The sequence below is a fragment of the Metarhizium album genome (genome assembly GCF_000804445.1).
Source record: "Metarhizium album ARSEF 1941 chromosome Unknown scaffold_25, whole genome shotgun sequence".
NCBI lineage: Eukaryota > Fungi > Ascomycota > Sordariomycetes > Hypocreales > Clavicipitaceae > Metarhizium > Metarhizium album.
Window position 1 is genome coordinate 163,009 of NW_024467599.1, and position 14,756 is coordinate 177,764.

General features: G+C 52.4%; 4 protein-coding genes across 4 annotated transcripts; 2 read left to right on the top strand and 2 right to left on the bottom strand.

The window, feature by feature from the left end:
* Nucleotides 1-1,488: 1,488 nt before the first annotated feature.
* Nucleotides 1,489-3,093, bottom strand: MAM_06927 (phosphotransferase enzyme family protein; the record flags this gene model as incomplete). Its single annotated transcript, XM_040825725.1, has 2 exons — nucleotides 1,489-2,599; nucleotides 2,657-3,093. 2 exons carry the CDS (start codon nucleotides 3,091-3,093, stop codon nucleotides 1,489-1,491), a joined length of 1,548 nt encoding a protein of 515 aa, XP_040676282.1.
* Nucleotides 3,094-4,569: 1,476 nt separating this feature from the next.
* On the top strand, nucleotides 4,570-6,539 carry MAM_06928 (Patatin-like serine hydrolase; the record flags this gene model as incomplete). Its single annotated transcript, XM_040825726.1, has 3 exons — nucleotides 4,570-4,636; nucleotides 4,708-5,275; nucleotides 5,339-6,539. 3 exons carry the CDS (start codon nucleotides 4,570-4,572, stop codon nucleotides 6,537-6,539), a joined length of 1,836 nt encoding a protein of 611 aa, XP_040676283.1.
* Nucleotides 6,540-10,343: 3,804 nt separating this feature from the next.
* MAM_06929 (uncharacterized protein) lies at nucleotides 10,344-12,270 on the top strand (the record flags this gene model as incomplete). The annotated part of the gene is made up of 3 exons (XM_040825727.1): nucleotides 10,344-10,773; nucleotides 10,836-11,244; nucleotides 11,319-12,270. The coding sequence occupies 3 exons, from the start codon at nucleotides 10,344-10,346 to the stop codon at nucleotides 12,268-12,270; spliced, it is 1,791 nt and encodes a 596-aa protein (XP_040676284.1).
* A 1,240-nt stretch (nucleotides 12,271-13,510) lies between these two features.
* MAM_06930 (uncharacterized protein) lies at nucleotides 13,511-13,807 on the bottom strand (the record flags this gene model as incomplete). Its single annotated transcript, XM_040825728.1, has 1 exon — nucleotides 13,511-13,807. One exon carries the CDS (start codon nucleotides 13,805-13,807, stop codon nucleotides 13,511-13,513), a length of 297 nt encoding a protein of 98 aa, XP_040676285.1.
* Nucleotides 13,808-14,756: the final 949 nt, after the last annotated feature.

The window sequence follows — 14,756 nt, forward strand, 5'->3', positions numbered from 1 at the left end:
GCCCAAGGCGGTGAGGTGAGCCTGCGTTTGGACAAGTAGCAGAGCAGAGCCTCCTACACGCCTTGTGTCGCGGAAAAATGAGAGAAAACCATTTGGCCAAAGGAACCAACTAAAGTAGGAGATTTGAAATACGTTGGAGCTGCCCAGAAGAAGTATGCAACAGTCGCAAACTGAGCTTGACATGGTGCTAGTGATGCTCCTTTTGTCATCCACTTTTCCAGAATAAGGCAACTTTATCCGTGCTCAAAAAACACCAACGTCAACCGCCCTGTGGCGAAGCACGGCCAAAACGACCAATGAAAATATCAAGTGCTCCGTACACCAAAGTTCAAACCAATTAGCACAAAAATGCCCACCCAGTTGCAGAGTACACTCTCAAACCACCTACTTAAGTACTTAATGTACTTAGGTACAGTAGATGGCGTTGAGAGCGTTGCGGTTCTAGTACATGCTACTTACCTAGGTACTTGATACCTGAATAGCGAGACTTACTGTTAGTCTAAAAGCAGACTAGCGTCAGAACGAACATGTTCCTCCAAGTAACTTACTCCCCAAACATGCAACGGAGGATTTTAGCCATACTTAAGTAGGTACTTAAGTAGGTGGCCGAAATCCTGTCTAAATAAGTATAAAAAGCTGTCACCGCCACCACTGCTTTTTATTTCGTTTCTGTAAAGAGCGCCAGGTCTAATGGGTTTGCCCTAATCATTTCCTCGCAGCTTTCAGGGTTCGCATTTCACGTCAAAATGGGTGGCTTGACCGAGTGTGCTCTACGCCATCATGGATACGTCCACTTCACCCGGAACAAACGTCTGAGAGAAGATTTCGGCACGCGTTTCTGTTCAAAATCTCGTTGACTGCTTCATTACCGAGACATTTGTGCGGGGCGCCCAGACCTCGGCACATGCAAATCAAATCGATGCATCAGATTACAGTGGAAGCTGAACCTGAAATGCCCTGTATGACTACTTGGGAGATCATGGGCCACTCCGAAAGTTACCCAAAAGCCAAGATGTAACTGACGGCATTAATTTCGAGCTCGTCACTTCACCTCTCACCATGGAAAGTGACCAAGAGTCCCCGTATTGTTTATTGCACTGTTTCACAGCAAGATGAAAACCTGTGTAATTGCTCATCACTGGGGATTCGATGTTTTGGCGCCCGGAAACGAGCAAAAGCGCCATCCAACAAAGCTCGCTGAACAAGGTTACCCAGCCAACCGAGCCGAGTCCGTTTGATAGATGCGGAAATATTTTCCCCGGATACGTAGATGTGTTTGACGGTGAATAATGTTCATTAGGAGGAAACCCTCCGTTGATTCTGACGAGGCGGGTCGCCCAGGTGCGTCCCACCCCTGGGCGCTACTGGGGACCAATGGGAGTCAGTTCCGGACGGTTGCGACGCCTTCTCGCCGGCTGAACAGGCAGCAGTGAGGCACCGTCAAGCGAAAGTGCTCGCTTTGCGTGGCAGGCAGCTTGTAAAGTCACCTCACACCAAATGTTTCGTTCTTTCAAGAAATTCTCGGATCTGTCTGGACTGGTCGTCGTCGACAAGTAGGCCTTGACTTCTGAGATATTCAGTGTAACGCGCAGATTTTTCAACCTGAACCTCAACTTGTTCTGCGAGCTTCTCATTATCGGGGTGATGAAAAAAGTCATGTATTACAGCATCCTGGCATGCTGTAGGTCCAAATGAACGTCGAAAAATAGACGAGTAGAATATATCTGCAAGACTGGAAGGGTGGCGCAGTATTTCAACGATGGAAGAAAGTCCCAAAAGAAACGCTCCATTTTGCTCAGGTTGCCCCTGTCGAAATGCCCAGTCTTGACAGAGTTGTGCACAGGTGTTCGATGTATTGCGCCGCTCTTCAAGAACTCCGCAGAACTCCAAAAATATCTTGTCTCGTGGAGTACCAGTAAAGATGCGCAGCATGTCGGGGTCGTGACCCGTAACCCATGACGGCGGGGTGAACATTCGCAGCGGAATAGAACTGGTGAACTCCCAGTCAATAACGCCGCGAATACTGAAGTCATCATCAACGATGATGTTACCACACCTCAAATCGGGATGGGCTAGTATGAACGGGTGGCGGTGTTCTTGTGGGTCTATGTAGGTGGGGAGCTCTTTGAGTATGCTTTCAAGCGCGAATATTTCCTCTTTCGCCTGTCTGTGGTCAAGTTCTTCGACAGGGAGCCGATATGTTTCCGTCAACATATGGCAATGGAAGTCGATGAAATGTTTCACAGATGTAAAATTCCCACTGACTACCGGCACCCCATAGCTTCTCTCAAACTCATTTGCAGTCATGGAAAGGAAGGGCCCCACGATAGGATTCGATTCATTGCCGTCTGGGTTTGGCATTAAAGATCCTGAAGACGTAAACTCAAGCTTGCGTAGTTGGGTCAAGATATCAATAAGGTCAATGAACAGCCTCTTGCGTTGGGTTTCCGTGGCGTGCATCATCGTTCTTGTATGGAGCTGTTGTCCTTTTATACAGTCCATGACCATAAATGGCGTTGACGCACCCTCTACCAACCTCTTGTTTCTGCCATATGTATGGATATGAGGAATGGGAATTGTGGTGTTACGTTCAATATATCTGCAAGGGTACATAAGAGACTTGTACTGTATTATCACAGATACAGACATAGCTTACCGCATTGCCGTCACCTCACTGACAAGCTTGTCCCAGGCATTATAAGTAACGGGATCGATTGGAATCCTCAACACCAATGTGACATCCACGACGTCACATCGAACAAAGAAACAGATGTTGAAACTACCATTTTTCTGATCAATGATCCTGCAAGGCTTGTCGCCATAGAGTTCAGAAACTGTTTCACAAACGGCAGTCTTATTCACGGAATCGATGAACGTGCATATTTTGTCGTCGATTTGCTGCGATGTTAGTGGGAAGGGTCTTGGCGTGTCGTGTTCCCGGTCGCTGGACGCATCTTTCTGTGCGAGGGTGGTGTGTACTTCCTTGAACGTCACGAGTTTCCATAAATCATAGAGTCCGCAAGTGATCCTGAACAGATAAAATCTCAACGATGCCCATTGCGCTTGAAAGAATCGAAGTGCGAGATGTTGCATGATTAGAATGGTAGCCAAAAGTGTAGGTTTAGTAAAGCGATTAATGACTCTAGGGCATGGGAGAAGGGGGCGTCTCGGATAAACACTGTTCCGGTAAAGAGCTTGCGGCCAAGGTCAACGCGTCTCGGTAATAACTAAGATCACGTGGACTTGTACATGGCTTCAACCCAACAAGCCGGTGAGAAGAGGCATCGACCTCGTATTTAGCTCGGGCCCAACCCGTCTGGACTTCCTTGCTGGGAAAATTTCCACCGAAAAGCGCACTTTGCCTGTCCCTAACGCAGCATCACCGGCCGCTGTGGCTGATACTATGAGGAGGCAATGCAGCCCTCTGCTGGTCAGCAGTGTACTTTGACGCTGCGGCCCCGTCAGAGAAAGTCTTGTGCCGAATGCTTGGTGTTGTCAACCTTCCAGGCATAAGTGCATTGCTACCTTCGGTCGCTTGCCTAGCTGGAGATTGACACAACATTAATAAGACGTGATATTGTGAAGCATCGCACTCGTTCGTGTTGAGGGATTGAATGCTCAGACGCTACCAAATCGTCTGTGGTGGGCCCGGCTTTATAGTGGATTTTGGCATGCATTGGAGGCGGTCAATGGTCCATGTCAGTAGCAGTAGCCATGGGCCGCTGGTCAAGAGCACTGGTTAGGAAAGTTGTTGCGAGGAACTGGAAGGAACATGTGGTGTTTTACGCTAAACTACACTCAGACTAGCGGCAGGTCTCGCTCTTTATCTTATGTACCTAGCCCGCGACGCTCGTAACGCCTTCTACTGTACAGAGTAGTTACTCCGTTAAGTACTCCGTACTCCGTTGGACAACGCAAGCCCAGCACGTCAGCCTCTTGCCAAGCCTCGCATGCTGCGTCACGCGCCGGGTTTGTCGGGTAGCTGTTGCCTGCGACGGGGTCCCGTCCCTGCCCAAAAGCGTCTGGTATGGTTGAATTTTGTCTCCTCCCATGGCCCTCATCCTCTGCCCATTCCCCCATCATCACATTGAACCCTTCTTGCAACATCTTCACGTCTCCCTGACTGTAGACAGCCTCGCCAGTTCTTCCAATCCACCAGCCAGGCTGCGTCACCACCCGTTGCATGGCCTAGTTGAGCGACAGGGGTCCATGAGAACGGACAGGTCCGTCCTTGTTCTTTGTTGGGTTTTGCCGAGTGGCGTTGCAGAAGCCGCCCCGCAGAGAAGCCCATCCAAGCCCCCCGCCTTTGCCCACAAGGCGGGAATCATCGTTGTGGCTCTGGCTATTTCTCTGGATTGCGTCACGGCACCTCTGCACTTTTTGCAGCGACTGTGGCCGCATCTTTGCGCTCCGGCCGACCTCGTTTATTTTCAGGACCTTTCTTTCATCTTACTACCAATAGCAGCACTACAGCTCTGTCGAACCTAAAGGATCAGATTCGCGGCCGTCGCCCAAGCGCTTTTTCCATTGCTCAACTTTTCAGTTAAGATCTGAGCCTCACAGCCCGGCATGGATGCTTGCGGCGTCCGTCGCAAGGATACCTCCAAGGGTCCGCCGCTGCGTGTGCTTTCTCTTGGTAAATTTTTCTTCTACTTTGACTTCAATATATCCCCCTCAAAGGATCATCTCGTACTAATTGCGCTGTAGATGGCGGAGGCGTGCGCGGTTACTCTATGCTCATTATTGTACAGGAACTCATGCACAGAACCTTTGTCGAAATTGAGGGCCGAGCCCCGCGACGTCACGAGATTCCAAAGCCTTGCGACCATTTTGACCTCATCGTTGGCACCGGAACTGGCGGCCTGATCGCCCTGATGCTTGGTCGACTGCGCCTAGACCTGGAAACTTGCAAGGAGCTATATGTGCGGATGACGAGGGTCGTCTTTGAGACCGACAAGACTATCGCTGGCATCCCCTACCGGTCGACGCTTTTCAAAGCTAGCAAGCTGGAGGAGGCGATACAGCAGGCTGTGCAAGAACACACCATCTACGAGAGGGAAGGAAATGATGGTCAAGAAGCACCCGATCTTGTCAGTCCTCTCAACGCTGCGCTATACTCGAGCGCTGCGCCTCGGCGTAACCTCAGTAACGCCAGTACCGTCAGCTTCAGTGCTCGTAGCCCATCGTCCCAAATGGCGTCGCGACCCGCCTTCAACTCACGATACGGAAACCCGCATGCAAGGCTATATGACGCGCGAGAAACGCGAACCAAAACGTGAGTTGTTGAAATCAACCCCCCGAATATGGGGGCCAGCTTACAGAATTAACTTTTCTTTAGTGCTGTAACTGCCGTCTACCAAGGATCTCCACGCAATGCACCACCAGCCATGTTGCGCTCATACGACTCACGACGCGAGCCGCCACCCGAATTCGATTGCAAGATTTGGCAAGCTGGTCGGGCGACCAGCGCCATTGGCTTGGCATTCAAACCCGTGCGCATTGGCCAATCTATTTTCCACGATGACGGCGCCGGAACCTTCAACCCAGCGCCTGACGCATTGGATGAAGCCGTGGTCAACGAGTGGCCAGGTCGCGAGGTTGGAGTCTTTGTTAGTGTTGGCACTGGGCGGCGGCCGAAGTCGAGTGACTCGAATCAAACCCTGTGGTATGAAGGGTTTCTCGGAGAGTTTGCGGAAGCACGAAGGCGACTCATTTCGAAAATCGAAGGATGCGAAAAGATTCACGAGTACATGGTACGGGAGCACCTTGCCAAGAGAGGTGTCAATGTCGAAAATTATTATCGCCTGAACGTTGAGGTGGGTGTCGGCGAATTTGGTATGAATGAATGGCACAGGCTAGGAGATATCAGCATTAGCACACGACGGTACATGGCTCGCGAAGCGGAGCAGAAGATGATCCATAGCATCACAAGCAAATTGGCCAAGATTTTCAAGGCGAAAATCAGATGGGAGCGAGCTCAGCAAGGCATTCCGGAAATTGTCAAGTCCACGTCGGCAATCAACTTCGACATGCCGCTTGCCATAGAGTTGCCCGGAGACGAACCGGCAGCTCCCCTCAGTCCGCCTAGCCGCTCATCCTTCGACTCTGTTCCTGACAGTCTGCAAGTTGGCTCGAATCAGCTAGGATCTCCACGTAGTTCACACGATCGAGTCCATCCGAGCACAGGCAGCACTCGACCAGGGCAAGCATCGCCTATTCCGGATGACCCTGATCGCCTCGTGCTATCATCGCCATCCCCGATTCAATACCAAAACGCCTCAGACTCGGACAAGATTGTCATTTTGAGTCCAGACGAGCATGCCCGACTTCTACCACAGCAATTCACCGTCCCTCTAACCCGAATTGAGCCTCCTCCTCTGCCGCCCAAGACTCCGCTGCCAGGTAGCAATAGGCATCATCCGCCACAGCCACCAATAGCGCGGATATCATCCGCGTCTATCCCACCATATCCCGTGGACGACGATGAACCACCGCCTCCTGTGAACATGGCTCGAAAACCTGAATACCGATCGCGCTAGTCGCACCGAAGAGCACAAAACATGAAACTGAATGCAGACTAAGAAAAGTCATGATATAAACACCTCTGTCCCTGTTGGCGCGCAGTTACATCGGCGTTTGGCGCAGCACTACTGGACTTGCTGCCGGGCTCTACATGTCTATTTTGTGCCTCGTCTTTGATCTTGCTCCCCATCGATACCACACAATTTTTTTAATTTCTTTTTTTTTTTTTTGGAAATTGTTACAATTTTTTTTCGTGTACATACGATCTGGGCATGGGCCGGCTGCGCAGAAGAATTATCAGATATTCAGGCTAATATGACGGAATCGTGTGCCAAAAGAAGCCCTCGGCGTGGACACGTAAATAAGATCACAATTGTTTATTTTGTTCACCGCATGATTGTGAGAAGTAGGCGGTTACACTAGGATGGAGCCTCGGAGGACTAATAAAATCCCCTACACCAAATGGGCCATGGCCAAATGGCCGTTTCAACTTTCAACAGAAACGGAAGCAGTTGCACGGCGCCAAACAAACGCTTCACGTGCCTTGGCGAGTTCGGATCCCGCACGCTAACTGAACCCTTAGGCGCCGGGCCGATCGTCGTCAATGCTCGTACGGGATGGATCTACGATTCTCTGCCGGGGCCGTTACGCAATATGGACGGCGCGGGTGCATGGTTATTTATTTTTTAGCAAGGGGGCGCTCCTGCTTATGTGAGTTGCCAATTTTACGTACGCCGTATGCAAGACAGCAAGCTGAATCTGTAGGATGCTTGCGGAGTTAACGCCGTGGAATAATCTGCAGCGTACGGAGTAGGGGTCATGTCCAACTATCGCGGTTCCGCACATGAGCATAAGCGTGGGCTAGTGCGTGTCTGATGGATGGCCTCGCAAAGAAATATTGGTTGAACCTTGGTCTTGCTTCTCATGGCGGGCACCAATGTTGGGCGGAGACCGCAGGCGTACTCCGTGGTTGCTTGATGCAAAACAGTCTGCATCAGGAGTATTGAATTTACCATTTGGTAATCGGGAACAAATCAAGGTCGAGCTCCGAGTCCGTACGCGGCCGTCGTTGATTGGTCCTGCCAGGGAAAAATGCATGTCTTTTGGCATGGGGAATTTTTTGAATTTTTTTTTTCTTCCTCTTTCGACACTCCTCAATCCCACCACTGTATTCGTGTAGTAACTTACCACTTGCTCCCTTTGTGCGACGCAGGGGAATGGGATTTCGAAAGGGTCGATATTCGGTGTCTCAAAGTACCGGAAGCCATTTCATCCTGTCAATACCTGATCGGCAGATTTGGAGTACTTGGAGGGAGCGGTATTACCGGTGGCTTCTTGATCAGCCGCTTCTTGATCAGCCGTCAGTGAAACCAGACCTGGTCAAATGGGGCAGGGAGATCTAGTCTGGCGTTCTCGAACCTCTGGGCCGTGTTATACATGATCCATCCACACGAGTTATCCCGAGGCTAATAAGTTTCGACTGAGCTTCGTAATGGCGGAATGAGTCCCTTGGCGTCGTCAGTGCAGATGATGACGCCGTCTTGGCCGATCGATTCCTGGTGAGAAAGCTTGTGGACGTAGCACCCCAGATTCCATGCTCGCAATTTGGCGCCATGCCAGATGCAGACGCCGCCACCTGATACATGGTCTGGTGGTGTCGTGATGCCACGCTGACTGGGGACGGGCGGGTTGGGTGTTGAAGAATAATCCATAGGTGGGATGAGGAATGGGCATTAGAAATCGGAGCAATTGATCAGAGTCATTGAGCCCTCAACGCCATTCGCGGCTCAAGGCACGGAGTACCTAGGTACTATATAACTAGACAGGCTGCCAGGGAAGGAGCTCGGAGGGCAGGAGCATCCTGAGTGGTTTGCCAACTCCTTCCCTATGCGCCCATTTAGTACTTGAGTACTCAGTACGCACGCATGGTTGAATCAATCACGTCCCCAAGTTCAAACAGCATGCCCTCATCTTCCTGACGTCCAACTCGCTTCGTTGCAATCAAGGGTCGACCGTTACTCGAACTAACAACTCCATACCTAGGCAGTCAAGGTCAACCGTTTGACTGATCCACTCGCCACTTCGATCCATCCATCACCAATTACGACTGACCCCTCACCCGTCATATTTCTCGGCCGCCTTCCCACTCGTTCGCTCCTCGGCTCGTTCTCCCATCGACGTGCAATCCTTGTCCCTTTGGCCTGGCCATGCAGCACAGCATGTGCGGGTGCATGGACCCGGCGCAAATTGGCAACAAAAACAGCCACTTGGTTTAGAACCTTGAGCCTCAACTGAAGACGAGTACGGGGTGCTCGATCCCTGGCGGTCCATGTGCTACCAGACTGGGTGCCCTTCTTGCCGCGATTTCTGCTTGGCCCTGTCCGTTGCTCAAGTCCCTTAAAGAGTCTCCACCAGCTGTTGTCTCTCTTGTGCCCTTTGAACTCAGCATATGCTCTTCTCCGCATCTTGCACTGAAGCATCTTGGCGTCCAGGAAATAAATTCGAAACCGAGCCTCCGGTTTTCATACGAGACAAGACTCCGTGCACCATCTGGCATCATTTGACGGCTTCTAGCCTGGTCGTATCCACCTCCTTCAGCCCTATCTACTTGCCTGGGCCGGACAGTAGTGTTTGCCTCAGCCGGTCGCGTGGCTGGGCGACTCATGCGACATCAACCCTCAGCCAGGGCTTCGGCAACGCTTGCAACTGGGGCCTCTCGCGTTTCTTTTCACGTCGCAGCGCCTTGGCGCGTTTCCGACAGTACGGTAAGCTGTGACTACTACATCTAGGTGGATAGAAAGCATGGCCTCGTCCGAAAGCTTGCAGATGCACGGGACTCAGCCGCACCCACACGCGCCATCCGGTTCACCTCCTACACAAGGTGAGGCTCGGCCCGTCTCTGGGACCCAAGAACGTGGCTCGATATTCAAGACCAGATACCCTTCGGCATGTAAAGAGTGTCGGCGGAGAAAGCAAAAGGTTAGTGTTATATGCTGACAAGTGACGAAGCCCTCACCCTTGGCTATGCTGCAACATCATGTATGTGATTGCCGTCTGCCTCCTGCTCCAGGTTTGACGACCCCTGGTTAGGGGCCACGATTGAATCCCTGGTTTCGGCATTGTCCACAACCTGACAAAGCCTCCGGCAGTTCAGCGGCTTGGCCTCAGCTCCAAGCCGAAAGCCAGCTACTGCAAGATTCAATGGAAGATGGAGGTGAACTATGTTTGATAATGCAAGCCCAAAATTATGCGATGGAAGCTACACCTTGGATCTGTTTTCCCCCCATGTTGCCGTTTCTTTTATCTTTACAAGGCGTCTCAACCACTGCCTCCAGCCACTGTGAGCCGATTCCGACTTTTAGTTTGGCAACATGGATATTTGACGGGCTCCTTTAGGCGTGCTTGTCTATCCATCAGAAATTCATCAATAGTAAAGCTGGATCAAAGATTCACTTTGGAGTACTAATCTCTTGTTCTGACAATAGTGCTCACTGACTCATCCTTGCACCAACTGTGCCCGCCGATTTCCCCAGCCCACCTGCGAATATGGCGTCGCCAAGATCAAAAGGTATGGATTTGAGGAGCCTGCCACGCCACCCGGCACGGCACGGTCTATGGCCGACAAAAATGCTCTCCGATACCCCTGTTCAGAGATACCACTCGTTCTAAGCCAGCTACTCCGTAGCTAGTCTGCCATTCTCACATTTATACGGTTCAAGTAAATGTTGAAAATAATCTTGTTACCTAGGGCATGGTCGAGTCCTCCGGGCTTGAAAGAGACTTCCTGGCAGGCCGGCGCTGGCTTATACTCTCACCTTGACATGGACTCGGTCCATGATGCTATTCTTGATGTTGAGGGTCGACTAGATTTGGGGGATGCGTATGATAACGCGTTTGGCATACAGACAAAGGCTCTGCCTCACGGATATCGTCTAATTTACCGGGAGCAACCGGTTTACTCCATGGAGAACGAACCGTGGTCTGGGGGCAAACCTTTTATGATGAAGTTTCGAGATAAGTCAGGGCTTTTGAAGGATCGGAACCTCATTGAGCTGGTCCAGTACATTATGCAAACTCGATTACGTGTTGCAAACCGCATTGTTCAGGATGAATGGGAGATAGATGGTAGGCAGTTGATCCGGGCATTACATGCAAGAGATCAACTGAGCAAGGACATCTCGAGCTTTGAGGACCAGATGCAGCATCTACCGATGGCGCCGACGAAAATGAACAAGGAGCTGGTCCGAACACGTAAGTCTCGTCACCAGACCACACGGGGGCAAGTATTGGTCAAGCTCACACGTCATGAATAGATCTTCAACTCTTGAGTCGATTCAAAGCGTCGCTGGATGGAAGTCCTCGACCAAAGAATCGATTCATGAAGCACTGGATTCCGTACTCGATCCAGGATCGACTTGTCTTGCATATAGTTCTTTGCACAACGGCAAGTTTCCTCCACGAGACTGGACGACTACCAAAAGTGCTTCTCCACATTCACCGGGCCACAGCAGCGCAGATGCTCAATGAATACATTAGCTCTCCAAATTTGTGCACGAGCGACTCTGCTATACTTGCAGTCAACCAGCTGATCCTGACGTCCTGGTACTGGAGCAGTACTGAGGAATTGCACGCTCACATGGCCGGCTTTAAAAAGATGATTCAACTTCGCGGCAGTTGTCAGAACCTCGGTATGGAAGGCTTCACCAGCAAGATTGCATTGCTGTGAGTCTCGCCAAGTCCTCGGAGAGAACTTCTACGCAAAATTGCAAGCTGGCGAATGCTAACACGTGTCTCAGGAACGATGCTGTGATTGCTCTATGTCACGACACGGAATGCGTCATCTTCGGGCAACCTGGATTCGAGTTCGAAGACCCCTTGCGAGTGCCACTTCAAGTAAACCTCAACTCGCCGTTCCTCTTTAATTGCCCGCCGTTTCTCATTCTGTCGTCTTCGCTGCGACTGCACAAAGATACTGCGGAAATCCTGGACGGCATGCGGCGTCTGCTGCAGGCAGTTGTTGAGTTGCCGGCTGATGCAGATGACACACAGCTAGGCACGGTTCACCTAATGGCATCATCCATGCTGGCTTACCTGGCGCAGTTGCCAGACCAAGTCATCCTCGAGTCGGACGGTGGTCGCGATCTTGCATCTGACATGTCCGCGGGCCAAAAGAGAAAGCGAGAGGAACTTGATGGTACAGCCCCGCCATCAAGGAGGTCGTCGGCGGCAGATTCGACTGGGGCAAAAACGTCTGATGATCCCCCCGACATGGTGTATCTCTGTGTCCGACTCACAGCCCTCATTTGGGCCCGTGCAGTCCATGAAAGGGTTCCCACTCGGGAAGTTTGTAGTGAAACGGAATTCATTCGCATATGGAGTTTTGCATGGGCGGCCGGGCTGGATAGGTGGTCGTCGTTGAGTGGCATCTATGCGTGGATGAACATTGCCATTGCGCCGCTGTGTCACGCCACCATCCATGCGAGAATGGTCAAGACCTTGACAGTAACGACGTTTACTTACATGGGCACTGAAAACTGGCATGTTGCGGCTGAAATTGCCTCTGCGGCGTTGAAGGTGCAGGCCTGGCTGCGAAAGGGCAAGGAATCCAAGCCTAGGGGGGCGGTAAGCGGTGCTTTCGGGGGGGAAAAGGCCATCGAAGATTTTGGATTTGCATTCAAAGAAAACATGCCGGATTTGCCGGATCACCGGTATGAAGACCAGGCTCAGGAAGCAAGCATCGAGGAATAGGTATTTGCACCAGCGGGGAGAGGACATCCATCTCAGCATTACGTAGTTGGCTACATTTGCATTTTGGGCGGCGTCTCGACTCACAGCCCTATGCTGATTTTGTAGCCTTGGCTGTTTCATCCATTGCTGTCTTCCCTGGGAACTTGGCCGTTGCACCGTGCCTCCCCTCCTGTCGGCTTCTGTCTAATGCGCCAGACGTTGTGGGTTCGTGCTGTCCGACATGCAAACTTTGTTGTGGAATTGGCTGGTAAACGAAATTCGGAGGGCAGTTCGTCATCACCTGCCATGTTGATCCGTATTTCTCCAATTTTTCAGCTGCAGAAGGGTGATGCCGCCACTCCCCGGCGATGAGGTTTGGAGCGCATATTCTCTCGATGCTGCCGGGTGGACAGAGTTGACGAGTTACACGGCAGCCAGGATCTTCAAGCAAGCCCGGGACAGCCACGCACGCAGACGAGGCCAAGGGCGAAGAGACGAGTGCCAAGGTTGGAGGCGGAAGCGAGATTAGACGGTGAGGCCACAGGTGTGTGATTTGCCGTGAGACAAGTCACAAAGGAGACGTCTTGTCTGAATGGCCCCCTTCCTTCGGGCCCGGGGCACAACTCCTAGCAGATGGGAAACATGAAGGCCGAGGGTTTCCTACATCATATCATGGCTTGGCCTGCTGGAGCAATTTGCACTCCGGACCGTAGTTAGTCCTCGGTAGCGATGGGCACACAGCTTTTGACACCAAGCGTTCATCATGGACCGCCGTCCACATAGCAACCGCCACGTAGACTCGGTCCTCGCATGGCCTCGAGAACACAGGGCGACTGCATAGAAGTGCGACCAAAGGAAGCTCTTGCTCGGCACTCAAAGCCATCGCCATTGGCCGCGCCAGCCCAAGCTGCATGCATGCGGTGCCACGCTGTCCAGTCCGGTCGGCCTCCATCAATCCATCAATCCATCAATCCATATCCATCCATCCGAAATGTGTAGCGCGTTGGCCTGTCACGCAAGGCGCCCGCGAGCGTTGTCTGAGGAGAAGAAAGAGTCACACCAACAGCTAACGTAGTCCCTTGACACTTTCTTCTCCCATTGCAACCAAAGACGAGTCAAACTATTTCATCGCGAGAGCCCAAGCGGTCGAATGGGGCGCGGAATAGTTGTGGGCTATCGATTCCAGGCTGGTACGCAATACTGCTGCGCCCAAATTCTCATTCTTGTTTTCATCTTCCCTCTTCATTGGGACAAACGACACTCAGCCGGCAGCGGCAGACGAAGATACGAGGGGAAAGCGTCGACGACTAATCAAGACGCTGACCCTGTTTCCCCTTGTGATGGCGCCGTTCACGCCGCGGACGAGGGCCGCTCCGGCGCTGCGTCGATGGAGGAGGCTTAGAAGGGAGACGACGACGACGACGACGACGACGACGACGATGGCGACGGAGACGGAGATGGAGATGGAGATGGAGATGGAGATGGAGGACGACGGGGTGACGGGGCGGCGGAGCGGCCGGGCCGGCAGGGTGTTGGGGAGACGGAGGGGCGCGGACATGGCGGGCGCGGTGAGCATGTGTGTCGAGCAGCTTTACCGGTTTGAGGAGCTGGCTTGATGGTGTTTCCCTGTGGTTGTCTGTTGATGGGGGGTTTTGATGTCGCTCCTGAGTCCTGACTGCGCGGGCGTCGGGGGGACATCCGGTTGTCCGCCTGACAGGGGAGAGTGGGAATCAACTCATGGATGGGATGGCATCTGGGGCGACACGCTGTGCCGAGCTACGATGTGGATGAATTACATGACCTTTTTGCGGCGAGGAAATGGGTTGTTGACTGGTTGACTTGTTCTTGCTGCGGCGGGCCGGTCTAGGGTAGCTGACGATGTTGGGGCAGGATAGGGAACTGCCAGGAACAAGATACGAGGCATGCTGCACGGATGTGTGGCACTTGCTGCTCGCTCGTGGGCGTTTTTCGGACCGGCGCAAGAGTCGAGACCACGCAGTATGCTGATGCTGTTGTTGGGGATTACGTGGTCCATAGGCGCTTTCGTGGTGGTCACGCTTCCCTGGCATTGGAGGACTTAGGGTTAGGGTTGGGATTGTCGGGGTGTGGACCGCGGATGTAGATACATTCGCGTTTTCTTGATCTGGCTAGAAAATTGCCCAGTTTGCCCGTCAACTTTGCGAGTTTAGGTTAGCGCCAGGCCAGGCTGGTAGGCATCACGACGGGACCAACAAAGCGTCAACTGGTGTTTAGGTCGACCGACACGAGGGATTACGGAGTACCCAGCCATTTGGTCGACGTCGGGGACGGGCGCGCGCACGCAACGGGTCATGAAGTTCCCGTGCGTCCTGGGGCGGACGACTCGAGGCTGACGACAGTCTTTGGTCAGGAATGAGCACATGGTGATGGGCCATGCGAGGTGAGTCGGCGGTCTTTCACTTCAGCCTTTGCGTGGCCACGCAGACCGTCTTCTGTCTGGAATGCACGGCCAGCTGAGACGGCGGGTT